Source organism: Crotalus tigris, unplaced genomic scaffold (assembly GCF_016545835.1).
Source record: "Crotalus tigris isolate CLP2741 ecotype Arizona unplaced genomic scaffold, ASM1654583v1 scf7180000017536.10889498, whole genome shotgun sequence".
Classification (NCBI taxonomy): domain Eukaryota; kingdom Metazoa; phylum Chordata; class Lepidosauria; order Squamata; family Viperidae; genus Crotalus; species Crotalus tigris.
Window position 1 is genome coordinate 6,069,835 of NW_024096460.1, and position 26,381 is coordinate 6,096,215.

Consider the following 26,381-nt stretch of genomic DNA (forward strand, 5'->3'; position numbering starts at 1 on the left):
CTTTCCACCTGCCAGAACAATATTCAGCCTTCATTACATGAAAGCGGAGATAATATCCTTGCTAGAACACCCTTGCTATACTGATAGATATAGTGATCAAGTCTTATTCTAGTCTTAGACCTGGTTTGATATCTATCATGCTGCCAAAACCTGGTTTAAAACAAGAAACAAAACCAAAGCCACCCCCCCCCCCCGGCTAAAAATTTCACCTATAACCCTCAACTGTCCTGGAAACTCAGAGATCAATTTCTAATCCCAAACAAAAGAGGGCAGCAGAAATATTCAGGCAAGGATATTTTCTGTCTTGGGAGGTTTTCAGGATCAGAAACATTTGCATGCAATATTCAGCCCAGCTGTAAGGGAGGGGGCGCTGAATCTTGCCTAGAGCAAAGCACATTAGGGTACCTGTGATCGCTCGGCGTATCTCTGTTGCAGCAGCTTCTCTCATCTCTAGTGATGCCTGTTCACTGTACCAAGCAGTATGTGGAGTACAAATTAAATTGGGCGCATCTTTCAGGGGCCCTTGAGCAAAGCTGCAAAAACATTTTAGAGACAAGATTAAAAAAAAAAAAAGCCCTGAATGAAATGCCACCAGAGAATCCCATTTCACCATATCTTTGCTTTCCTTCAATAATGGGTGATGGATGGAAACCAGAAGTCTCGTTCCAGTTTAACCACTCACCTCAAAAAAAAAAAAACGGGCTGATATAAAAATAATTTTATAATGTTTTCCAAGCATAATAAAAGACAAGGTTTAACAAATTCCCCAAGGAAAATGATTTCTAATCCAAGTTTTTAGGACTTGGGGCAGATTAAGATGTTATATGCAATCAAATTGGATATGACAGGAATGCCAGATGTGTTTTATTCATATGTCTGCCCAGATACATGAAATCTAAGTAAGTGTTGCAATTTTCTTCTAACTGGTATAGAAAAATCTGTTAGAATAGAAAGAGGGCAGAAAAGTAAGCTGTGGAGGGTGATGGTCTCAAGCCTCTCCTTTAAGTACCCCAGTGTAGCAATGGAGTACATTGTTGTATGGTCATTTGCTCTTTTATATTGCTAGTACTATTATGGTTTTAGACAATGCTTCTGTTGTTTGTCCTACAATATGAAACTTATTATCAGAATTATTCTCAACAGAAGGTCAGGAACATGGTGAGGCTGATGAAACACTCTGGATAACCAAGACATTTTACTGAGGGACGGGGTGAAGGTTTCTCCAGCTTTCTGTAATTTAATGCACTTATCCACATAACATGTGAACCCATTAACATAATACCTTTTACATTTTCAGTTTAGAAATGCCGTAGATAATTCATAGGTTTATAGCAACACTTTGACCGACATCTTCCTTGAAGCAGCGCTGCATGTATCTTATTGCAAATAATAGCACGTGGATAATTTGGTTCTTTCAATAACCATATTTTTTTTCTGGACCTGAATCCAATACCTCACAGAGTTTAACTAAGCAGATGGCCAGATTCCATGCAGAAGCGATACTTTTGTTCTTGAAGCTATGGGGAGTCACAAACCACTGACCTTTGCCACTGATGACTACTTCTTTTCCTGCTTGGAAAGAGCTACAATTCTAGTAGAGAGGGTCACTTTTCACTTAAAAATGCAAGCTTGTGCCATAATACAAATGTTCTTCTTAAAGGAACACCTTTTGTTTTTGATGAAAGGGACTACAGTGGATTCCTTATAGAAAATCTTGAAGAATTCAGGAGAGACTATTAGATGTACCACTTCTGTTACAGAAAATGCAACTTTTACAGCTAACGGAATCCATTAGCAAAGCCAATTATAGCCCCAGTTTTTGCAGCTCAATAACAACAGGCTCACATTGATCTTTAAAACTTTTCAGCAGCTTTCTAAAATTTTTATGAAGTTTTATTTCTGAAAATTAATGCTTCTCATCTTACTAAGGACAATGCTTCTGTTTTTTTTTTCTTTTGTCTATACGACATTTCAAGATAACTTGGACAGAATTTGCTTTCAGCAGGATTTCTCAATTTTAGCAACTTTAACATGTGGACTTCAACTCTCAGAATTCCTCAGCCAGTCTGCTTGCTTGCTGGTTAGTGAATTATAGGAACCGGGAAGTCTACCCATCTTAAAGTTTCTAAAGGTGAGAAACTCCAGCTTAGACCATAGGTAAGGAACCTAGAGGTTATGTTTCCATATCCCAGCACTCTGATATTTTGATGGCTCATTTTTCTTCTATTTTTTTTTTCTGCAAAGGAAATGTTGATGTGAGTATATGGGTAGGTGGCTTCTAGGCTACAAACTGTTCCCATGCTCTTTCTTGAAGTACAGTATCATCCCCAAAGCAAAACATTTAGTCCAAAAATTCAGCTCTATACCTTCTGGTGATATCAAAGCATTTATAAATGGCCTCCTGAATTGTTCTAAAGGCCTCCAATTTTTTAAGTATTGCCCAGATCACGCAGGCTACAATACAATGTCTTCTAATATTTACCTAAATGGTTCTGATTCATGAACATCCAGTGCTGCCCCTCGTATCCTTCCTTCCTTCAGAGCTTGGGTTAAGGCCTTTTCATCCACCAGACCACCACGTGCTGTATTTACCAAAAAAGCTCCCTGCCTCATCTGAGAGGAAACGAGAAGAAAAGACCATTCCACAATTTAAAAAATTTTTCTCTGGGTTTCTCATCCTACTATAACAGCATTAACATCTACTCCCACGGTAGAATCTCTTCTGAAACCATTCGGGATTATAAAATGAAGGAGATGGTGTCTATAAACAGATGTTGGACAATTGTAATTTACTCTTTGAAAACTGATGCATTTTTATTAAGTCTTTCTCTGAGCCAAGGAACATCATGCATTTTATTCCTCTCACCCAAGAGTGAGAATAGATTTTCAACTTGTTTACAGAACCATGTTGAGATCTGCCTTTATTTTTAGGGTGGAAATATAGATGGTCTTCAACTTCTGATCACAATTGGAAACAGGAACTTCTGTTGTACGTCATTATGATTATTAGTCAAGTCAGATTTTTGTGGCAGTTGATAAGTGAGTCACATGGTTGTTAAGGAAATCCGGTTTCTCCAATGGGCATTATTTGTTGGATGTCCCAAATTGTGATCACATGATTATGGAGATGATGCTACTGTCATAAATGTGAGTACAGACTGTAAGTTAACTTTTCAGCACTGTTATAATATTGAACTATTATGAAACGAACAATCATAAGTTAAGGTCTATCTGTAGATAATCAGTACATGCCACAAAGTGTGTCACTGCACTGGAAGCAAATGCTGTGAGCTCTGGAATTGGTGCTCTAGATTTTTCTGGATTTGATGGAGCCAGCATAGTGTAATGATTAAGGTGCTGGAGCAAGAACAGGGAGAACCAGCTTCTAATCCATCCTCAGTCATAGAGGGACACTAAATGACTTTGGGCCACTCACTCTTACTGTGGAGAAAAAAACCTTAGCAGTTGCTTTACGTTCCTCATCTTGAGCTTCTGAATGATGAAATACAAACCTAATAAACAAAAATACATATGGCTACACTAATAACTGAGATTGCTCCCAAACTTCATATGGTTCCCAACACAACCCTATTTAAATGAGCTCTTATGCCCAAACTCTGGATTACACTGAAGCTTTTGTGTGATACTCTTTTTTTCAAGCCATTGTTATTTTTCCCAATTTTTTTTTGTTTTAATTACATTCTGTTGTTACTGCTGTATTTGGTAAACTGCCCAAAGTTATAGCAGATTGTAGTGATCTATACATTTTATAAATAAATAAGTAGGAAAAATGGGAATTGTTAACCAATCCTGCTCTAAGGACAATAATTAGATAATCAAGAAACAATGCTCAGGTTTGGTCTATGAATTAACTTTAGAAAGATCACAACATTTATACAGAAAGTTCTAAAATTCTCTCTGAATTCCCTTGGTTTTCAAACTCAATGCATTATTCTGAATACTTCACTATGATAAATAAGCCTACAAAGATTGGCTGCCTTTTCTCTGGAAATACTACCTTTTTACACATGTACTTTGTGTCTCCAAGGTGCTTTCCTAGGTTACTGTATGTTGCACAAAAATGCATTTGTTATTTATGTGTTCCTTGCACTGAACAAAAAAAATCTCAAAATCAAAGCAGCATTTGACGAAAACAATGGGATTGAATTAGACCTGTGCAGCCATAAAAGAGAAATTAGCTTCTGATTAACCTGATGATGTTCTGGAGATATAAAAACCAGGTTATCCGTAGTCCTGGACATATGACCACAATTGGGACCAGAATCTGTCATTGAGTGAAGTAGTCACTAAGCAAGATACTATGTGACTACTTTGCTCAATGACTGTAATTCCAGTATTCTAGATGCAATCATTAAGCAATCTTGTACATTTTTAAAACAGATGGGAGTCCCAAGTAAGGAGTGAAAGCCTCAAGAAGCGGGTTGGGGAGGCCCTGGGTGGTCCAGCTTGAGGTGTGTGTGCATGCTGTGGATAAGGCTCCATTCTGGGCCTGAAAATATTGCTTTGATTTTGCAGGGAGAATTAGCCCCAGAGCACAGAGACCAAGCAGGATTTTCGGTCCCTAGGGATAGATATACTGCGCTGAAAAAGATAGAGGATTTTCAGTCCTGAAGAAGAGAGGCAGTGCTATAAGTTAAGGAGCACAGGGTACCTCAAAGGAGGAGGCCCAGTGCAGGCTGTACACTGAGAGAATGTTGTAAACAAGTCTCTCCATTCTGAGGCTGAAAATCTTTCAGGTCTGAAAATCTATTTGGAATTTGACATGGATCTTTTTCAGCCAGCCCCTGGAGATTAAAGGAGTTATCTGGGCAGGTGGCAGCAACTTGCAACTTTCCCTGCCAGCTTCCCTACTGCCTTTCTGGGGAAGGTTGCTAGTTAGTGCTTATTTTGGGTTGTCAGGGGCTTCTGGCTGGCTACATAAATGTGGCAGTCTTTCTTCTGCTGGTTTGAAGGGCTTCCTCGGATCAAATGGAAGGGCTGCCACCCCCACGTGGTCGACGAGGGTCCCCTTCTTCTTCATCACCTCTCTGGGGCGACTTTAGACCCTTTTAGGGTTCCCAGCAGAGCAAAATCGGATATAGAAAAATGGAACCCCATTTTCCTGTTCTCGTTACACCACAACGTCTAACCCAGAAGCCTGTACATGACTTATTTTTCTATTTGATTATTCTTGCTTTTTAACATCTAAAGCACCCAGAATAATCTGGAATTGGATGGCCTCTAAATCATATAAGCAAACAAAATCTAAGCTACCCAAGAATAAAAATGCATACAATTTCTATCTGCCTCTGCTCGGGTCGCCTCAATGCCAAAAAGGAATCCGGTCGAATGACACAAATTTCTGGATCTCATCCAGTAATGGAATACTCTCTTTCCTCTCCATTTAGATTTACCTGCTTAATCGTAAAATCATTGATCAGGTGATGATTATGTTCATTGAGGTTACAGTGTAATGATACGCAGTCACTCTGGTACAGCAGATCCTGAAGCGTGTAGACTCGCTGAACCCCCAGGGACCTTTCAATCCCATCTTGCAGGTATGGGTCATAAAAGATCACATTGAATCCAAATGCTTTGGCTCGAACAGCTACTGCTTGTGCAGTGCGACCTATATAAAAAAGACAAACACACATAAACACAGACGCGTGAATCAGAGAGCTGTAATAACAGACTTGATAATGTGGCAGTACTTTCAGCATTAAATATAGACCAAAACAACTGGCTGCCAAATACATTTTTCTATCATAACCAAGGCATTTGTGCTACAAGGAAACTCCCTATTATTTATTTATCAATAGGTTGTCCATTCCATAGTTTTGGGCATCTTCTAAAATTATATTCCTATCATTAAAGGTGGACTTTGAACACTTTTAAAAGACTAAAAGGGACTGGACAAAGAGGGACATTTTAAGTCCCTTCCTAAACTATAATAAGGAGGGATGAATTTCAACTCTAATGGCCAATTTATTCCACAATGAAGAGGTGCCAATATTTTTACATGCTTAGAAAAGGCTTTCATTTTCTCTCCTTCCCTTCCTGCTGGTAGAACTTAAATCTCCAAGAGACAAATTGTCTTGGCTGTCGTTGAAGGTCAAACATGGACCATGTAATGCAGCGTGTACAAAGGCATTACAAGAATCTGCCTTTAGAATATAGGGAGCTATGGCATTTTTCAAAAAGGTCCATTAAATATTTGCCACTGCACTTCAGAAGCAATTAATTTGAATAAATTCAGCTATGTGCATGGAGAAGTAGGTCCCAGCTTTAATGGAGAGCATGGTGCAGTAATCAGCTGGGTAATGTTGAATTCTCAAATTGGAGGGTGGGAAAAGGAAAGAGACAGAGACGCCTGGGAACTCGAGGCCAAGTAATAATGTTTTTCCAAAGTACCAGAATGGAATTGGATGCATCCAAACAAGTTTAAAAACACCAAACCAAAACAATGCTCTGCATCCAGCCACACTCAAAGCCCTGTATGGCTTCTCAGTTCTGATCACCAGCAAGAAAGCAGGTTAAAGAACTCTTATTACAAATGACTTTGGTACAACAGTAGAATGACAACCCCCCTCTGAGCCTTATTTATTAGAAGAGCAACTTGTTTGCTGTAGGGGTTTTTCCTCTCCCCCTCCCCATTTCCCCCTTCCTTCTGCACTCTTACTGAATGGCTATTTAATTGGGCATGACTAAGACAACTGTCATGGTTTGGAAGCAAAGGTTTAATAAGGCTCTTCTGATAAAGAGGGACAGCTGCAATGCAATCAGCAGGTCATTATCCACAATGTCATTCCAATTCAATGTCATTGCTGGTCTCAACTAAGTTCCACATCAAGATGCGTTTTTCTTAAATGTAGAAAAAAGCAGAGAACCAGGCCTACACGTGCAAAACTGGGTCTCAGAATAAAATAATAGAAGTTCTATGGGAGTGTCTAGAGGAGAAACTCCCTTTTCTGACACACTATATTTAGACGCAGATGGAAAGGCAGAGACACACCCATCTTTGATTGCCAGTACTCATTAATGGGATAAATGTGCCCTTCAGTGTCTGTGAGGAAGAAAAACCTAAAAAATCCAAATCTGTACCTCCCTCCTCTCGAGAAGCAAGCTACAAATGACTATTAATTTATAGTCAATTATTCTAAGCACATAAACCACAGGGATAGATGGTCCAAAAGTGAGAGACTATAGTTAAAGCATATAGTTAAAGAATATAGCATATAGTTAACGAATAGGAGACCAATCAAGGGGGGGGGCTAGAAGTTGTTTCCTCCAGAGACTGGGTATCCACCCCTTCTTCTTCCAAGTACAGACAGCTTTGAAACCATGAGAGACAAAACAGCCTTTTCGTGAGATGGTCCCTCATGTTTACTTTGTGCTAACAGGAACCATTGGTAGGAAAACCTGAATTCAGTAACTTATGTAAGATTAGGGGGCGAAGAACTGTAGTTTTCCAAACATTGTTGAATGACAACTCCTTGATCCCTCATACTGTCATATAGAGAAGGAGCTGATTGTTGGGAGCAATCCCCTGACCCAGGTTACACTAAGTCTTCCCTTTACATTCAAGATTCAGCTTCTGCTTAAAACATCCTCCTCCACAAGTAATGTTGCAGCAGCAGAACTGGTGGCAGAATCCACGTAGAAGTCTCCTTGGAAGACTTGGTCCCTATGATACCCATTTTGAACAAGCCAAAATTCTGTTTCCCCCCAGAAAGCTCCAACATACCAAATCCGATCAGACCAAGTGTTTCGCCTCTAATGCGGGCTGCTCCGGAAGCCACTTCCCGTATCTGTTCTACACTCTGCACTCGGGTTCCTTCCCTCAGAGCTTGGTAGAGCCAAGTGTTCCGCCTGTAGAGATTCAGAACATGGCAGAGGGTAGAATCAGCTGTTTCTTCAACTGCTGCAGAAGGTATGTTGCAAACAGCAATCCCTGGAATAGGGGATAGAAACCCAATTTTTAGTGAAGATGAATCTCATAAAATCACAGTTTGCTACTTTCTGTTTCCTGGAGAAGAAAACATTTTGCAACAGCACTAAACTGGATTAAACATAGCATCTCTTGCACAAAGACGCCTTGGCTACTTCTGTTACTTAGTATACATGTATTATCTTCAATATAAAATGTGTGGCATCAAATTTTAATGCTGGTAATTGCAGAAACAGGAACAAGGAAATTCATTTTTCTGAAAGTACCACAAAGTGGGGAATTCTCTCTTTGTATTGAGGACAACACATCTTACAAATCAACTGCAGTCCTTGTCTGAAGGCTGAGGCTGGCAGAAGAGATTGTGAATGCTACTATTATAGATAGGCGTAAGAGAGAGATGCAGCCAGTCAGCAGGAGCTCCATACTTTGGCCCCACTGCCTAACTTGTCAATTTATCTGAGTAGCAGTAGTAAAAGTGATGCAATTTTTTTTTTTCTCACTGCTCTTCCTCTAATCCCATTCAGTTTCAACAAATTATAACTAGAATACCTTCTTGAGATCTGTGAATGCTATGGAAAGTCTCCTGGAGTCATTTAGAAATGCATGACAGGGATTCCCCACTGATACAGTTGGCTTCCAATCTGGACACCAGCTGCATTTAAAAGTACGTACGTGTGAAATCTCTTAGACCTTAATGCCATGATCAACCACCGATGCTTTTTATTCTATTCTAACATTTCTCCCCAAGACTTATTTTTCCCTTTGCCTTGTATATCTGCAAAAAGATGATTTGCCTTCATGGAATGCCCTGCTTTCACATGGAAATGCTAAGCTAAATGATATAATGTAATAGGGTTAAGTAATAAGCAGCTTTGATAAAGTGTAGCCATGTTCACTCAGCATAAGACTGATTCTTCTGACTGCAGGATACCAGAGTAAGGAGAGGAGTTCACCAAAATTAGCTTCTTTCCATTCTTCAGTCACTCCAGGATAGAAGCAGCACCATCTGCTTGCATGCTTTGAAAGCAAAACTCTTCTTAACCTTATTCACAGATTTCTACCTCTTAAAACAATCTTAGATAACGGGCATAGAGGAATTAATGAAATGCGTTGCTTCAGCACATTTTTATCTCAACTTTCCTCCAATAGCCTGAATACCCTACATGCACCACTCAAGCACTCATGCCAGCTTATAGACAGATTATATTGAGAAAAATGGTTTGATGGAAGTCTATGAGGTTAGTTTCCTGATGATGCTGAGATTTTAATTGAAGTTCCATTAGCCTTCTTCTCAGACTCTGACACACTCACTCTGGTAACAAACAAATTTCTATATGATAAAGCTTGGTGAAATAAAGCACTTTGGTCCTTTTGAGATAACTTAATTCCCCCCCCCCAATCTTGTACATACTACATATGGGGAGAGGTGGAGGAAAATACGGAGAAGTAATTGAACCAAACTTGTTCATCCTCTTGGTTCATTGCACATGGCTAACTTTTAGCATCTATTAATAGTAAAAACAAAGAGGAGGAACAATTCAGGCCCTGAATGTCTACAATAGATCCTTACAACCTTATGTCTTTTTGAAGTAGTGAATTACAACTGCATATTGGCTAGAGAAATTACAGTGAAACATATCTAGAGGGCACTAGATTGGAGAAGATGGCCTACAAGAGCTGTCGATGTCATCAGTGTTTTTTCTGTTTTTTAATGTCTCCATGCTATAGGGTAGAGAGTTATGGATGTCTTTAAGGGATATAGCAGTAAGTAAAATGTGTTTGTATATATTAAGGCATTTAAAATTGCAACAGATTATTTGGGCTTCTGAGGCAATAAAAGGAAATAGTCTTCACAGGAAATCTTCAAATGTAAATAATAAATTACTTCCCTAAAATATTCTGGCAACCAAGTGATGCTAGGAAAACAAAAGTGAGGAGTCATAGGTAAGTTTGAACATATTTATGTAAATGATACCACAAATAATCTAGTTAAGAAAACAGCTACAAAGGATATGTGATTCTTCCATAAGATTTACAATGGAATACTTTGAATCAATTAATCTTTTTAATGACACCCTATTGACAGATGTACACAGTTGGCAACCTATAAAGATCAATTTTATTTTATATGCTAATGTTATGGAACTCATTAGTAGTAAAACAATTAACAGTCCTGCTTCCAAATAGCTCAGAACTATTTTAGCAGCAAATTGAAATGGCCAATATGTTACAATTCTTCAATCTAGTTAAGGATAGCATCATTAGTTGTTTATATTTGTCAGCAATAAGAGACTTTGCTGCAAAAAAATATGAAACCAAGAAAAAAATACCTGCATACCTAACCCTTATAATTACTTTTTTAAAATACTTTCCAAATATTGAGTTGAGCATAAGCCTTTACATAGGGAATAGCTCTAGAACAGTGGTTCTCAACCTGTGAGTTGGGACCCCATTTGGGGTCGAACGACCATTTCACGGGGGTCGCCAAACAACGCAGTCTGCCATTTTTCCCCCCTTTTCCTTAGCTGTGCTACTCCCTTTTATTCTATTGGCTTTTGAAAGCCAATAGAATAGACTCTCTTGAATAGAGTCTAATTCTATTGGCTTTCAAAAGCCAATAGGAATTGTCCAGGCTGTCTCTGCCCTGCTGAGCCCGCCAAAAGTCCCATTCTGCAAACGGTGCTGTACCAGTTGAGTAGTCCTCGACTTACGACCAGTTGAGTAGTCCTCGACTTACAACCGGTTGGGGGGGGGTCGCGGCATTAAAAAGGTTTGAGAACCACTGCTCTAGAAGAAATGTTATACTGTGGTTATCTAATGAAAAATTAAGGCTTCATTATACTGATGGCACTTCAGAATTATTCCCAAATCACTCCACATGGAAGCTACTTGGGGCATTTTCTTCATGAAAACCACTGCATGTAATATGCAGCCTTTGGGCTCAATAAGATCAAAGATAAATTGGCTTCCATTTTTATGCAGCTATGAACATACTTTCTGGCAGTTTATCATAATATGGAGACAAACACACATGTTTTTTAAAAAAGGTATCTCCAAGATAGCATAGCCATCTTAGACAATCATGGAAGTTGCAGCCTGTGGCAGAGAAGACTGACATCTGCAAATAGTAGCACTTTGAAAGGACTACTCCTGGAAACTGTATTATGAAAGGTAGTCTTTAAATAAGATCCTCAGGAATCACTGAGTCCTAAAAGAACTAAAGGCAAGAATACGAATGCTACCAAGGTGGAGAAATGTGACCCCAATATATATCCTGCCTTAGCCATGATAGACAGCCAACCTCACCTCCCTGGGTTGTCATTATGGGGAAAATAGGAGGAAGAAAGTGTGTTGGATATATTTTCTACCTTGAGTTATTGATAAAAATAATAAAGGCAGGATACAAATACACACATACACACACACCACACAAACTCTCATGTCTGTATCCTTTAATTGGGTAAAATGGTGAATCATAGAGCAAACTAGTTGAACCAAGGTACCTCAAATGGGCTAACCTACAGAAGGCATCTAAAATCCAGAACCCTGACTCCCATGAAATTAAAATTTGGCGAATTTTATAAAACATTTTATGACATAAAATAGAGCCGTGGTGGTGCAACTGTTAGAATGCAATACTGCAGGCTAACTCACTGTCACTCCAGGAGTTCGATTCTGAATGGCTCAAGGTTGACTCGGACTTCCATCCTTCCCTCCGAGATCAGTAAAATGAGGATCCAGATTGTTGGGGGCAATAGGCTGACTGTGTAAACCACTTAGAGAGGCTGTAAAGTGCTGTGAAGCAGTATATAAGTCTAAGTGCTATTGCTAAGTGCTATCATAAGACATGCAATACATAAAATGTCAGAAAGCATTTCCTGCTGTCAACTCCTGACGTTTGTTTATGCTATACAGTTCAACATGGGCTACTTTCAAGGCAGATACAGCTCTAAATATCTCCCTGAATTTTTAAGAATTTTTCAAGTATATTAGAAGTTCTGCCATTGTTGAAGACATTGAGGAATCTGGTAAGAAAATACCACTGAAAGAATAACACAAGGAGTCATGGACACATTCTGTAAGTTAGCCCATTTAAGATTACCTTGGTTTAACTAGTTTGCCCTATGATTCACCATATCACCCAGTACAGGGGTAGGCAACCCAAAACACTCAAAGAGCCACTTGGACCCGTTTCCCACCAAAAACAAAACACTGGGAGCCGCAAAACCCTTTTGATATCTAAAATGAAGATAACACTGCATATATCCTTTTTTACCTTTATTATAGGTGTGTGTATGTGTATGTGTATGTGTGTATGTATATGTGTACACACACACACACACACACACACACACACACACACACATTAAAAATAAAAGTAAAAATATGACTCTTGGGAATATCCATACTATTAAAACAATGATCACCAAGAGAATGCTTTAAGAGAATAAAATTACATACACACATAGGTAAAAAAAGGATATATGCAGTGTTATCTTCATTTTAGATGTCAAAAGGGTCTCTCTCTCCCTCCCTCTCTATCTGCCCTTGGTCTGCCACTCCTCTTCCCCCACTCTCTCTCTCCCTCTCTCTCTCTTTCTCTCTCTTTCTTTCTCCCCCCCTCCTATCTGCTGCTCACCTGGCAAGCTTCAAGCTGTTGTCCAACAACCTCCGGGGTAAGCAACCTCATCTCTTTTATGACTCATGGACTTCAACTCCCAGAATTCCTGAGTCAGCCTAGCTGGGCTAGCTAGTTTTCTCCTGCCCTTCCTGCTTCCTGCTTCCTTCAGAGACGCAGCAAAGGGAGGAGCTCCGCCCAGAAAGCTTTTCAGCTCCTCGGAGAACACTGTGAGTGCACTCTCTTTTACACACACACACACACACACACACACACACACACACACACACACACACACACACACACCAGAGAGAAAGAGAGAAGCAGGGAAGTGCAATTGCCTCTCTCTGTCTCTGTCTCTCTCTGCAAAGGCAGAGGAGGCTGGGAGCCACAGGGGAAGGCTCAAAGAGCCGCATGCGGCTCCGGAGCCGCAGGTTGCCGACCTGTGACCCAGTAGAAGGTTACAGACATGAGAATTTATATATGTGTATGTTATCAATTAAAATTACTACTATTTTCCAGGAAAATAATATGTGTGTTTCTGTTTGGGTATAGCATTTGCCAAGGATAGTTCAATTTGAATTCCTGAACTAATCAGGGGATTGGGCTCAATGCCGTAGAAATCCATTGCCTGATCGGGGAATGACACTTGTGTATCATGTTGTTATACAAATGAAGAGTTTTCTGTACTTGTGTCAGAAATCATGATCTGACTGATACAACTGCATTACTGCCACAATAATGTCATGAGACACACTTTACAAAGTTTCCAACTTTCACCTTATATGCACATAGCCCAACTGGTATATTTATTATGGGATTCAAGTTCTCTAGCCTGCAATGCAACTATAAGACTCTAAACTTAACAATAATAGCAATATCTCTGACCTCGAGGTTTGTCAGAGGTTTTTACAATAGAAAAAGGGACTAGACAGGGATGTCCATTGTCACCACTGCTGTTTGTTTTAACTTTGGAAATATTGCTGATCAAAATTCAAGAGTCACAGCAAATAAAAGGAATAAAAGTTAATAAAAAAGAATATAAATTAAGAGCTTTTGCAGATGACTTGATGGTTACCTTATCACAACCTATTCATTCTGTAGTAGAGTTACTACAATTGATACATCAATATGGACGGGTTTTGGGTTTTAAAATCAACAATAATAAGACTAAAATATTACCCAAAAACATGACCAATCTTGATAAGCAGACTTTGGTTAATTTGACAGATTTTGAGGTCGTTGATAAGGTAAAATATTTGGGGGTTACTTTATCTGTCTCTAATGCAAAACTGTATAAAAATAATTATGAAAAGCTGCGGGTCAAGATACAAAGAGATTTGAAAAATTGGGAGAAGTTGCAATTATCTCTTCTGGGAAGAATTGCAGTGATTAAAATGAATGTTCTGCCAAAGTTTCTCTTTCTATTTCAAATGATACCTATCTTAAAGAATGAGGTTAATTTAAAGGAATGGCAGAAAGGCATCAACAAATTTATTTGGGCAGGGAAAAAGCCAAGAGTAAAACTTAAAATTATACAAGATACTCGTGAGAGAGGTGGACTCAAGGTACCGAACTTAAAATTGTATTATGATGCTGTGGTTTTAACATTAGTTAGTGATTGGGTTAATTTAACAAATGTAGAAATACTCCTCTTGGAGGGTTGGGATTTACTTTTTGGATGGCATGCCTATTTAATTTTTAATAAAAATGTTGATAGGGTTTTTAAATCTCATATTATAAGGATTTCTTTACTTCGGGTTTGGAGGAAATATTATAGAACTGATTCTAAAATTCCATTATGGGCCATACCATGGCATGCGATAGAGGGGATAAAGAGAGGAGTTAAGATGGATAGTGTTTCTTATGTACAATTACTTAGATGGGATGGTAAAAATTGGCAGTTAAAATCTTTGGAAGATTTAGCACAAGAAAATATTATATATTCATGGTTTCAGTACAGACAAATTGTGGATAGGTGGAAGGTAGATTGTAATGTGGGTTTGCTTAGAGAAGATGAGAATTTTTTCAAACAAGTAAAAGATCAAAGACGAACTCACATTAAGAGAATTTATGGGGTGTTAATAGAATTGGATTCAGAAGCAGAATTAGTTAAAGAATGTATGATTAAATGGGCACAAAATTTTGGTGAACCAGTTTTATTAGATACTTGGGAAACTATTTGGGTGAGAAATGTTAAATTTACACAAGCCCAGAATTTAAGGGAGAATTTTTATAAAATGTTTTATAGATGGCACCTTGATCCACAAAAAATGTCTCATATGTATCCTGACTTACAGCCTAAATGTTGGAGATGTGGATGTTTGGATGCTACTTACTATCATATTTGGTGGTCGTGTAAAAATATAAAAGCCTTTTGGATTAAGATATGGTGGAATATTCAAAGAATTTTTAGAAGGAGGGTAAAATTTACCCCACAATTGTTTTTGTTAGGTATTGTTATTGATTGTGATACTAAGAGACTACATTGATGTTAAATTTAATTACAGCCGCAAGGTTGTTAGTAGGGCAATGTTGGAAGAAGGAATCTTTGCCTACTTTGCAAGAGTGGTTTCTTAAAGTTTCTTATTTGGCGGAAATGGCAAAGATTTCAGCTTTTTTGAAGGATCAATCGCAAGAGAAGTATGTTGCGGTATGGAAAAAATGGATAGATTTTATACAACATAAGTTAGATATAAAAAAATATTATTTAGTTTTTTAACAATTTACATTTAAAATGGAATATTTAGGTTTTTCTTTCTTTTTTTTGTTCTTCTTTTTTCCCTTTCTTCATTCTTTTCTTTTCTAAACATTTATTTTTTATATTCATGTTTTTATATATATATACTATTGTTAATTATTTTATAATTTTTCTAATTAATGTATCTAGATTTTTAGATTTAGATTTTTAACTAATGTTAGATTTATTTATGGTTTATATCTTTTTTTAAGATTTTTTGATGAAATTTTAATTAAGCCTATATCCAGCTCTGGGAAGGTCGGGGGGGGGGGGAATGGGAGGGTTGGGGGGGGGTTGGTGGGAAGACTGTTTTGTCTTTGTAAAATGTCAAAATTTAATAAAAATTATCTTTAAAAAAATAATAATAATAGCAATATCATAAGTTTTCTTCTTGTTGGGAATAGAATAACCAAATTTGAACACAATAATTTCCAAAATATGTATGGAGTTAAAGATATAACCAGAATTAAGTTATTTTTTTTTTAATGAAAGAGATTTTGATTATTTATACTAGAGTTGATCTTTATATGATTATCACACTTTTATTTATTTAGAAAATTTATATGGCTGCCCACTCACTTTTAGTGATTCTAGGCAGTTCACAAAAAAATTAATTAGTTTTCATCTACACTATCTTGAGCATTATATGTAAAGGTGCTTTCAAATAAAATTGACACTGAGATTTTTGCTAAGAATGCAAGCATTATGGCTCTTTGTCTCCTACGGGTGTCAGGGATAAAGTATAATCCAACTAATGTGTATAGGAAAGAACTATAATAAAAGAAGGCTAGTCTGGGAACCAAATAAGCTGACTTTTCACTTAATATTCCATTGAATCACATCACCAAATCAAAAATCCAACTTTAATTATTCATGTTTAGAAGGCAAGTAAGGTCCCAATTAGGTGAGTGTACTTTAGCAAGTATTACCATCCACTCATATAGGGATTTTATCCTGGAACAATCCACAACATTCCAAACATTTTGTCTTGCCTGAAAAATATATTTACTGGATATAAAACTTTAGATCTGTAAAAGTTAAGTCACAATGCAGTATCAATATCAAACAAACAGAACATCCAGAATAAATGCTTAATTTGACTATTATAATTATTACCTGCATTGAAATGGATGGCAGTCTTTCCTATCTTGGTGCTTCTATTCATTGCACATATCTGGAAGTTCCCAATTTTAAGAATATGGGCCACTTATAATTTTTTAATAGAATAGGCAATAGAACTTACAGAATTTATAAAACTAATATAAAATAACCATGATGGTAATATATTTTGGAAGAAACATAGGGTCCATTTATGCAGCATTAATAGGAATAGCAGCTGGATCCAAAGACATAGAGCTGCATCCTCTACATGAAGTCAAACAGATGGCATGTATTATTAAGTAATATTTTAGTATTTTATGGATGAGTTGCACAAAGCCATGAATGTACCTACTAGTCTATGTGTCTGGAATAGACATGAAAAGATGCAAAATTTTTGGTTCAGGTTATTCTCAATAAAATAATTTATAAACCACAGTTGAAGTTAGCTTCTTTCTTCTAATTACAGTTGAAATTAAATACAAATTGTATTTAATTAAATATAAATTGTATACAAAACTGTACTAAGGCACTGTTATTCAACAATAGACACAAAAGAACCTGCTGTATCCTTCAATATTGCTCTGAAGAAAGAGGATCAAGATCTAACCCAGGCTTGGTTTCTATGCTTAATTATTCTATCTGATGCCTGTTAGATGTGCCAAAATGACTCTCTGTGAATTCTAGAGACTGCAATAGAAAATGCTGGAAAATGCTGGTTTAACATTATTTAAGCCAACTCTTCATTTCTTCTCCTAGCATCATACATTTTCCTTGAAGCACTAATATTGTATTTAATACCTATAAAAGTTTTGTGGATATGGAGACACAGAAGCACAGAATAATATAATCTGTTTCTGTCTTCCTAACTACTGAAGATGATTCATGTGTGCAACAGGCAACATCACTTTCCCCCAATGTTTCTGAAAGTATAGTACTCTTGCAGAAAACTGTACAGCAATCTCCATTCTAGGAGAGTGTTATTTCTACACCAGGATTCCATAGATAGGTTCATTTAACTTTTTAATACATATCTTTCCTCTATTAGAGACCCCATGTTTACTATGGATCAATCAACCAAATAACATGAAGATATTTTATCATACATTAGAATTTTATATAAGCCGCTTCCATGAAAAACAAGTCTATAAATACAATCCTGAGACAATTAAATAATTTACTTTAAAGAACAAGCAACATTTTAGGAAGAGGATCTGCAGGAATGGCATCTAAACGTACCAAGCTCCCCTGCAGCCTTGATGTCAATGTTGTCATAACCACTACCTATCCGAACAATGACTCGTAAGGCCTTGAACTTCTCTAGGTCGTCCCGGGTAAGAGTGATAGTGTGGTACATCATTGCTCCAACAGCTTCATTTAAAACCTAAAAGACAAACACATAAAGTGGGAAATCAGAGAGATAGTGGAGCAGACACATCTACTCTGGAATAGTAGCTGAAGTCCAAATGTTGAATCATATTCAAATATCTATCAAGGCACATGGTTCAATCAGATAAAAATGCTCAAAAAAGTCCAGATTAATAGCAGTAATTCTAAAACTTTTCATCCAATATTTTCATATCAGATTCTTCATTCTGAAGTGTTTATCTTAATTTCAGACTATGAATGAAAGCCTGCATAAAAAGATCATCTGAGTAAACAGTAATCATAAACAATGAGAATCTGTATATATGTGTGTCCTTTACCTCCTCACCTGTGCAGTCTTCCATGCTACCATTAAATCATAAACTGAGTCATGATATATTCCCAAGTAATCATATATTAATACATGCATTTATATAAAGCTCAAATAATTTCAGAATTTATGTAGGTTACGATGACCCTTTATCACTTTTCTCATGGTGATAGTCCCTAATCTGGCACCTATAGATATCAAAATAGCACCAAACATCTCTCCTGAAGAAAGTAAGGCTTCCTACCCTAAGTGAATTTACATATATATATTTGCAAAAAAAAATTAACATTAAAAACTTTTGGGAACAGGTCATGTTGTGAAGGGAAGTACTAGCCTGTAACATTATCTTTATTTCCAAGAATAACTTTGGTGCTAATTTAGATGGATGGTTGCAAACCTATGGTTTGTTTGAAAGAATGCTTACCTACCTGGGTAAAATACAAAAAAGTAGAAGTAGTAGGGAGAATCCTATAGGTGTGAGGTTGGAGGTGATAGTCCCAAAGATGCGTTTTTCACAAGGCAACTGGAATTTCTTGTTTTTGTTAAAGATGTTTCATTTCTCATCCAAGAAACTTCTTCAGCTCTGACTGGATGGTGGGGAATGGCAGAGATGAAGAAGTTTCTTGGATGAGAAGTGAAACGTCTTCAAGAAAAACAAGGAAGTGAGTTTCCGGTGGTGTAGTGCTGCGATGGTGGCTACTTTGTAGCCGTCCTCCTGAGACAGCGTTAAAACCGCTGAGAACAGCAGGCATCAGCTGTTCCGCGGTTTAAAACCTCCTTCCCGGGCCAAGGGAGGGAGGGGAGTTTCACCCTGAATAGTGGTAGAGCCTCTGAAATCCCCAAACGAGTTTTCTTTTGGGGTGAAAGGAGTGCTCCTACAGAGTTCAGGGTGTCTCCGCTTCTCAGGTGCCTTTGTCCCTTGTTGTTCGGGACAAAGCAAGACGCTGCTCCCACCTCCGCGCTTAAAGAGAACTGGTGAGTTATTTAAAAAGCGGACAGAGCTGATTAGAGGATTTTATTTTTTGATTTTAAGTTTGGATTAAGTTACTTTCATTTTCTCTTTTTTCCTCTGTTGAGAGGGAAAGTAAAATGGCGATTTGAAGTTTTTTTTTTTTAAGGAGATGGAACGGATTTTGTCTATTTAATTATTTCTTTTTTTTCTTTTTCTATTTTTTTTTATTATTATAATGATTTTTTTTGAAGGAGTATTTGGGTTTTTGGAGTTAATCTCCCTCTCTTTTGTTTAATTCTTTTTTTTCTTCTTTTTTTGTATTTTTTAAGAAGGAGGAAAGAAGAAACAATTTTTTTTCTTTTAAGATGGCTTCAAAGCACCAAGTAATTTCCACAGTACCTAAGGTGGCTTCTTCTTCGGCGATATTATCAGCGCAACAATCTAAATCAACATTATTACCTTCTCCTCTTGCACAGTCATTAACGGTAAAAGATTTGCAAGATGTAATGGGAAATGCTATATCTCAAATTAGGGGAGAAGTGAAAGAGATCTTAGTGGAGAATAACAGGATCTTGAGGCAAGATATAGTTTTGGCTTTAAAAGGACTTGCTTCTGTTGTTGAAAAGTTGGATTTTCGTGTTGAAGAAGTTGCAGATAAAGTAGAGGTGTTGGAGGAAAAATTTGAAGGCATGGAAAAAAAGATGGAAAATTCACAAGATGAGATTCTTATGTTTCAATATAGAGAGATAGAGTTCGCTTTAAGAATCAGAGGCTTGAGAGAAAATTTGCAAGGAGATCTGAGAGAGATGGTTGCAAATGACCTTGCTGTGATTTTGGATAGAGAAAAAGAGGAAATATTCAGAGAAATTGAAAAAATATTTAGAGTTAACTCTTGGGTTGCAAAGCAAAGAAATTTGCCAAGGGATGTGGTAATTTACTTTGGGAAAAGATCCCTGCGCAATGAAATTATACAAGCTTTTTACAATAAGAGGTTTCAGATTGCTGCACAAGATGTTATAATTTTAAAGGAGATCCCATCTAAAATTTTAAGAAGAAGAAAGGAGTTTGCTTTTTTAGCAGATGAACTTAAAAAGAGTCAGATGCCGTTTAGATGGGATATTCCGATTGGAATAGTGGTGAGCTATGCGGGGATACGTCATAGACTTAATACTGTTTTTAAAGCAAAGGAGTTTTATACTTCGGTCCTGGGAGCACGCTCATCACCACCTATAATGTTTAAAGTTTCGGAAGAGAAGAAGGTAGAACAGCAGTCTGAAGAAGCTGTATTGATGAAAGTTGGAAAATTACAGTCTGAGGGGTCTCAACAAGTCGAGATGAAGGAGCAGAGAATGACTTGGGCAGTATACAAACGCAAGGAAAAGGAACAACAGAAAAAGGAGTTTAAAGAAGTATTACAAGAATTTGTTTCTGAGTCTGTGGGAGAAGCAAGACCTAAGAGTTCTTTGGTGCAATCTTCAATGGCAGATCTTCAAGCAGCTTTCTCGAGGTTATTGGGCAAGAGAGATGGGTAAAGAACGTAAAGATTGTTCCAAGGTTATTGACAGATTATAGCTCATTGCGGATGGAACTGGTTATTGGAAAAGAGGAGAGAAGATTACGGAGACTGAATGAAAACTTTAGATAAGAAGTGTATGCTTAGAAATTTAAGGAGCATTTAAAGGAATATTTTGTTTTAAATATGTATAAGGGGATTTCAATGGTATAGGTAACGCTTATATGTGTGTTGATTGTGATGACAAAGAAAGATGGATAAACTTTATATAAGTATGATATTAGAAAATATTGTTTAGCTTTTTGAATAATTTATATTTAAATTTATACTTAAAGTTTATAATATTTTAATGGCGGACTAGATTCCAATTAATTTACTTTATATGGAATATGATATTTTGTAATGTTATTAAATTAGGGAGATGATTGGTTTATTAATTGTGAAAGAAACAGAAGTTGTGAATTATAGATAAAATAAATTATAATGGTAAATTGGTAGGATTGTAATGACAAAGAAATTATTTTAATGTTAATTTTTTTCTTCTTTTTCTCTTTCTGTTTTTCATACATAATGGAGTTAAAGTACTTAATAATTCGTTTATTGAATGTAATTATATTTGTTTGAGGTTTATTTGAGTTTAAAAGTTTTTCCTTTTAAGTTCTAGTTAATCCTGTATTCAGCTCTGGGAAGAAGGGGGGAGGGTTTTGGGGAGGGTTGGGAGGGATTGGGGAAGGGGTTTTTTATTGTAAAATTGTAAAAATTTATAATAATAATAAAAAAAAGAAAAACAAGGAAGTCCAGTGAAAAAAACACCTTTGCGGCAACCATGACTTGGATGACTGAGAATCTCCATAGACAGTTAGAGGTGGTAGAAGGCAGCATTCTGGTGATCAGTACTTTCTAATTCAGTGGTTCTCAACCTGTGGGTCGGGACCCCATTTGGGGTCGAACGACCATTTCACGGGGGTCGCCAAACAACGCAGTCCGCCATTTTTTCCCCCTTTTCCTTAGCTGTGCTACTCCCTTTTATTCTATTGGCTTTTGAAAGCCAATAGAAGAGACTCTCTTGAATAGAGTCTAATTCTATTGTCTTTCAAAAGCCAATAGGAATTGTCCAGGCTGTCTCTGCCCTGCTGAGCCCGCCAAAAGTCCCATTCTGCAAATGGTGCTGCACCAGTTGACTAGTCCTCGACTTATGACCAGTTGAGTAGTCCTCGACTTACGACCGGTTGGGGGGGGGTCACGGCATTTAAAAGGTTGAGAACCACTGTTCTAATTAATTATATCCCCAATAGTCATCATTTTGTCAAAGAACAATTCTGTGTAGCAGCCATTTTATAAGAGCAAGTACACCATGTTTGCAGAAATCCAAATAGGTGGGTGTCTCTTGATATACTACTGCTTTATTTTCTCCACAACACTAATTTAAAAAACAAGTAATTACTCAAGGGTTATATAACTGAAGGAGAATGCAAGTAGTCTCCAACCCTTTCTCTTCTCTGTAAAACTTTTCTAATTTCTTTATTGTGCCCTTCCAAGGGCCAGAAAAAGAATAGATACATATCTCTTAAAGAACTATCAAGTCTCAAAAGGTATTAGTAAAATTAAAAGGAGATAATTTTATAAAACATTTGTTTCTCAAGGAGAAAATTATTAGATAAATATGGACCATCCCAAATGTATTGCTTGCCTCTTTCTTTAGCCCACAAATGGCATTAATTTTCTGTAAATTAAATGGAAATATGGTGAAGAACAAAAGCTGAACAAAAAAAAACCACACTCTCCCCCTGAATATTTTCTCACTGGCTAATTAGAATTTTGCAGTTCTACAGTCTTATGACTTTGTATAAAACATTTGTTTAGTATAGCAGAATCTTTGCGTAAACAGTGGTGACCAGCTCAATGTGTTTAATGTGAAGAAATGTGTTTAATGTGAAGAAATACCTCCTCCTCCTTCACCTTCTTCATTTATGTGCATCAGGATCCCAGTGACTCTTATAGATTTCACAACCTTTAACCTACACTGCAATGTACAACACTGGGTAAAAAGCTTTGTTTACGCTTTATTCAATAGAGATGACCAAGTAAGTTTGTAGTATTAAAAAAGAGACCATTTACTTATGTAGCTCTGTCTTTCCTTTATTTATGAAATCAATCAACCTCACTTATTCCATTAAAAAAGGCCTTTCTCCCAATACTAAAGAGCAGATTGTAAAAGTAGAGAACCCTCTAATCTTTTGAACCACTAATCTATGTAAGTGGTGTCCTACTTACATATACAGAATGTTTACTGTTTTCCAAAGAAAATTTATCCCTAAACATCATTCATTTTGACAAAGGAAAAAAAATAAAATAAACATGAGATGTAAATTCTTTCGTTAAAAAGTCTTCTCTAACATGCAATTATGTAATAGAATTATTACAATCTAATTCTCAAAGTTGGATGACAATAAAAATACAAGAGAAAAAGTAACAATTGATTTCGTATCACTGGAAACTGATCCATGCACTCTATGTGCCTTAGTGAGTTTTATACTCTCTAAATTAAAACATAGATTAATTTTGTCAGCCAAATAGTTTTCAGACCTAAAATTACAATCACTCTTGTGACCTCATACAGTATGTTGTGTAAACATAGCTTGGAAGAATATTTTGAATAAGCAACAACCAAGGATGAGATGCTCTGGTAACAGCTTTGCATTTGAGTTGATCAGCTATTTACTACAGATGATTTTAAATAAGTGTAGCAAGTAATAATTCTTTAGGACTCTGTCCTGATAGCAGGATGAGCTATGAATGATGGTCATTCTTAAAAGATTTTGTCTGCCATATTCGTGCAAGTTTTATCTGGCTGTTTCTTAGCCCCCTTTAGATTCCCTTTCTGGAAGACTTGGATTTAAATCTTCCAATCACACCAACTAATCAGTTTCCATATAGCATTCTTTCAGCCTGCTCAGCTTTGCTCAAAGATAAGAACTGACAAAGACAAATTTATCTTGTACTTTCAAGATCCAAATTCTCAGAGATTTAGAATTCTTGTCAGCACAGAAGAAAAAAAAAAGGAGTACAAAACCAGGAAATTGGCCCACAGTATATGGAAAAGGAAGGAAAGAAAAAAACAGAGCAACATGGAATAATGATGGCAACAGATCTGAATACTTCTCAGGATCAAATTATATGTTATGTAAAACATGGATCCTTTTCTCTCCTTTACTTTAAACCCATGTTAGTGACCCTATTTTAACTGGGACCACCACAAACAGTGAAGTAACTTCCCACTAAATTGTTTTCTTCTTAACATTTTTCTTTTTCTAAAAAAGGGAGAAAGAAAGAGTGGCATACTAAATAATATAATTAGTACCTCAGCTATTGGCATTCTATTAAAGTAGTTTCAGAATTTCAAAATCATGTATTTCAAAATAAATCACATAATAAATCCTATCTTTTCAATAATACAAGAAGTTCACTTTTGAGGCTAAAATCTCTAAATAATACAGATTTAAATTATTTAAACAACTGAAAAAAATTAACAACTTGAGGAATTTAAATAGCATTAAAGTCTTCAGTTATATATGCGCTAAAAGTCTTCCTATTTCTAACAATAAATAGGAAATAGCTCTATTTCCAAACAGTGTAACTTCTGCTTCTTTTCAAAAAAAATGTGACTGAAATGTATTCAAATATTGTAATGCAATTGATGTTGTCAAAGTTCTTTCCCAGTGCCTGGAGACTGAGGGTATGGATAGGGGAGAACACATTGCAAATCCACCTTAGCAAGGCTGAGCACCTTTCAGCTTTTGGCCCTTCGGATAGTATAGTTTAAAAAGTATAGTCCTTCAGACAAAGTGGATGTGCATTCTGGGGTTTCAGCTGCTGCTCAAAAGAGCAAGATGTAGCTGTGGATAGGATGTCTTTGACTGGCTTCATTTTTTGTGCGCCAGTTGTGCCCATTCCTAGATTTGGAGGTCTTGTCACTCTTATGTCTTATTCACTTCCTGATTAGATTACTGCAATGTTCTCAACATGGTTCTGCCCTTGAAGAATACTTGGTAGCTTCAACTGGTCCAAAACAGAGCAGCTGCACTAGTTTCCAGCATGCTTTAGGGACAATTCAAAATGCTGGTCATCAGCTTTAAAGCCTGTGTGGTCCAGGGTTAGGTTACTTGCAAAACTGCCTATCTTTGAGTGTTTCTACCTCTCCCTCCAGATTCAAAAGGGTGGGCATGCTCCATACCCCTCTATAAAACAGGCCAAGGAGACTTGCCTCTCTATTATGACACCTGATCTACAAAACAGCCTCCCTTTGAGATTAGGACCTGACTTTTCCCCTGGGAATTAGGTTCAGAATGATAAAAGAATCCAACAGGTATATCAGTTCTGTGAGTTTGTTACCTATTGTCTTGGTTTCCTTTTGTATTGGATTATTTTTAATTGTATTTCATTATGGGTTATTTATTTATTTATTTATTTATATGATTGTGAACTGATCAGAGTTATATATTCTGGATTATACACAATTCTGATCAGTTAAGGTAAAACTAGACATTTCACAAAGACTTCGAATATTCTCTAAGGCAGGGGTCTTCAAACTTGGCCCTTTATGACTTGTGGACTTCAACTCCCAGAATTCCTCAGCCAGTTGAAGTCCACAAGTCATAAAAGGGCCAAGTTTGAAGACCCCTGCTTTAAGGCTATTCTCCAAGCCAAAAAAATCAGGGCTACATTTGAAATTCAGTGGAACTTGATTGCCAGAAGTGAAAAGTGAGTCAAAAAAGCTTAAGTACATCCTTACCATAAGTATTTTTTTTTACTCTTAATCTCCTTTTCATAGTTAGATATAAAAAGGATACCAGGGAAATGTTAGGTATGAACATCTAACTTATTACTCTGGAACTTGCTTGCCTCATATGAGCACTTCTTAGCTTATTTATTACAACATTTCTACCTCTCACATTGCAAGGTGATTCAAGGTTTCATTTCAATTATTCTTGCCAATCAATGTGATAAGATTTTTAGCTAAGCGGAAATGTTTCTAGAAAGCACTTAACTTATTGTCCAGATGAAATCCCAGTATATTTTATCTAATTTAATAGTTTCTTTTTGCTTTCATCTACTGATTTACATCAGGTACACAAAATCAATCAAAATAACCAAACTTATACTTTGCAAACACATGCTATTTAGTTCCTACATTGTTCTCCGATGCTCTGAATTTAAGGAGCACTGCACCTGCATCAGGCTGATCGGTTGCATTAATCTTTCTGATCTCCTATCTATAAAAGCTGTCTTAGCCAGATCAATTGTTAAAATCAGATTTATTGTGGCTTCATCAGCAGCACATTTAATTATCAAATCCATACAGAGTCTGTTAAAGAGATTTTTGCTGCATGCAGGAATCCAAATTCCAGATATCTGTCACAGATTATCAAGAGAATTATGTCAGTATAAGCAGAAGAAGGCAGAGAAATCATACAATTAAATCAAGAATGCACGGTCATCAATTTACTATATAACACCAATTCAATTCGTCATGAAGGTTAGCAAGAGCTTTCCATATGCTTGATATACACTGAGAGAAGAGTTGTTGGCTCAATCTCTTCACACCAGCACATAAAATAGAATGCAGCATTGCAGTAAGTTTCAAAATAAAATGAACTACAATGTTCTTTCTCCTACTTTATAAGTTTGTCTATTTGTAATTTATGTGTACAATTATTATAGGGATTTGTTAATTCAGCAGAGGAAACCTGTAGGAGTTTTTGAGATTATTCAATTACAACTTGTGGAATCCCTCAACCATAAAATATTAACTAATC

General features: G+C 36.7%; 1 protein-coding gene across 6 annotated transcripts in view; it reads right to left on the reverse strand.

Annotated features, from left to right (window-relative positions):
- Positions 1–26,381, reverse strand: part of CTBP2 (C-terminal binding protein 2) — a 275,399-nt gene that overhangs the window by 11,439 nt on the left and 237,579 nt on the right. For all 6 annotated transcript variants that reach the window (XM_039341453.1, XM_039341545.1, XM_039341640.1 and 3 more), the window contains 5 exons: positions 17,644–17,788; positions 7,745–7,951; positions 5,415–5,629; positions 2,483–2,613; positions 406–533 (listed from right to left, as the gene is read on the reverse strand). In XM_039341453.1, the coding sequence (XP_039197387.1) occupies positions 406–533; positions 2,483–2,613; positions 5,415–5,629; positions 7,745–7,951; positions 17,644–17,788 (826 nt within the window). The remainder of the gene's footprint in view (positions 1–405; positions 534–2,482; positions 2,614–5,414; positions 5,630–7,744; positions 7,952–17,643; positions 17,789–26,381) is intronic.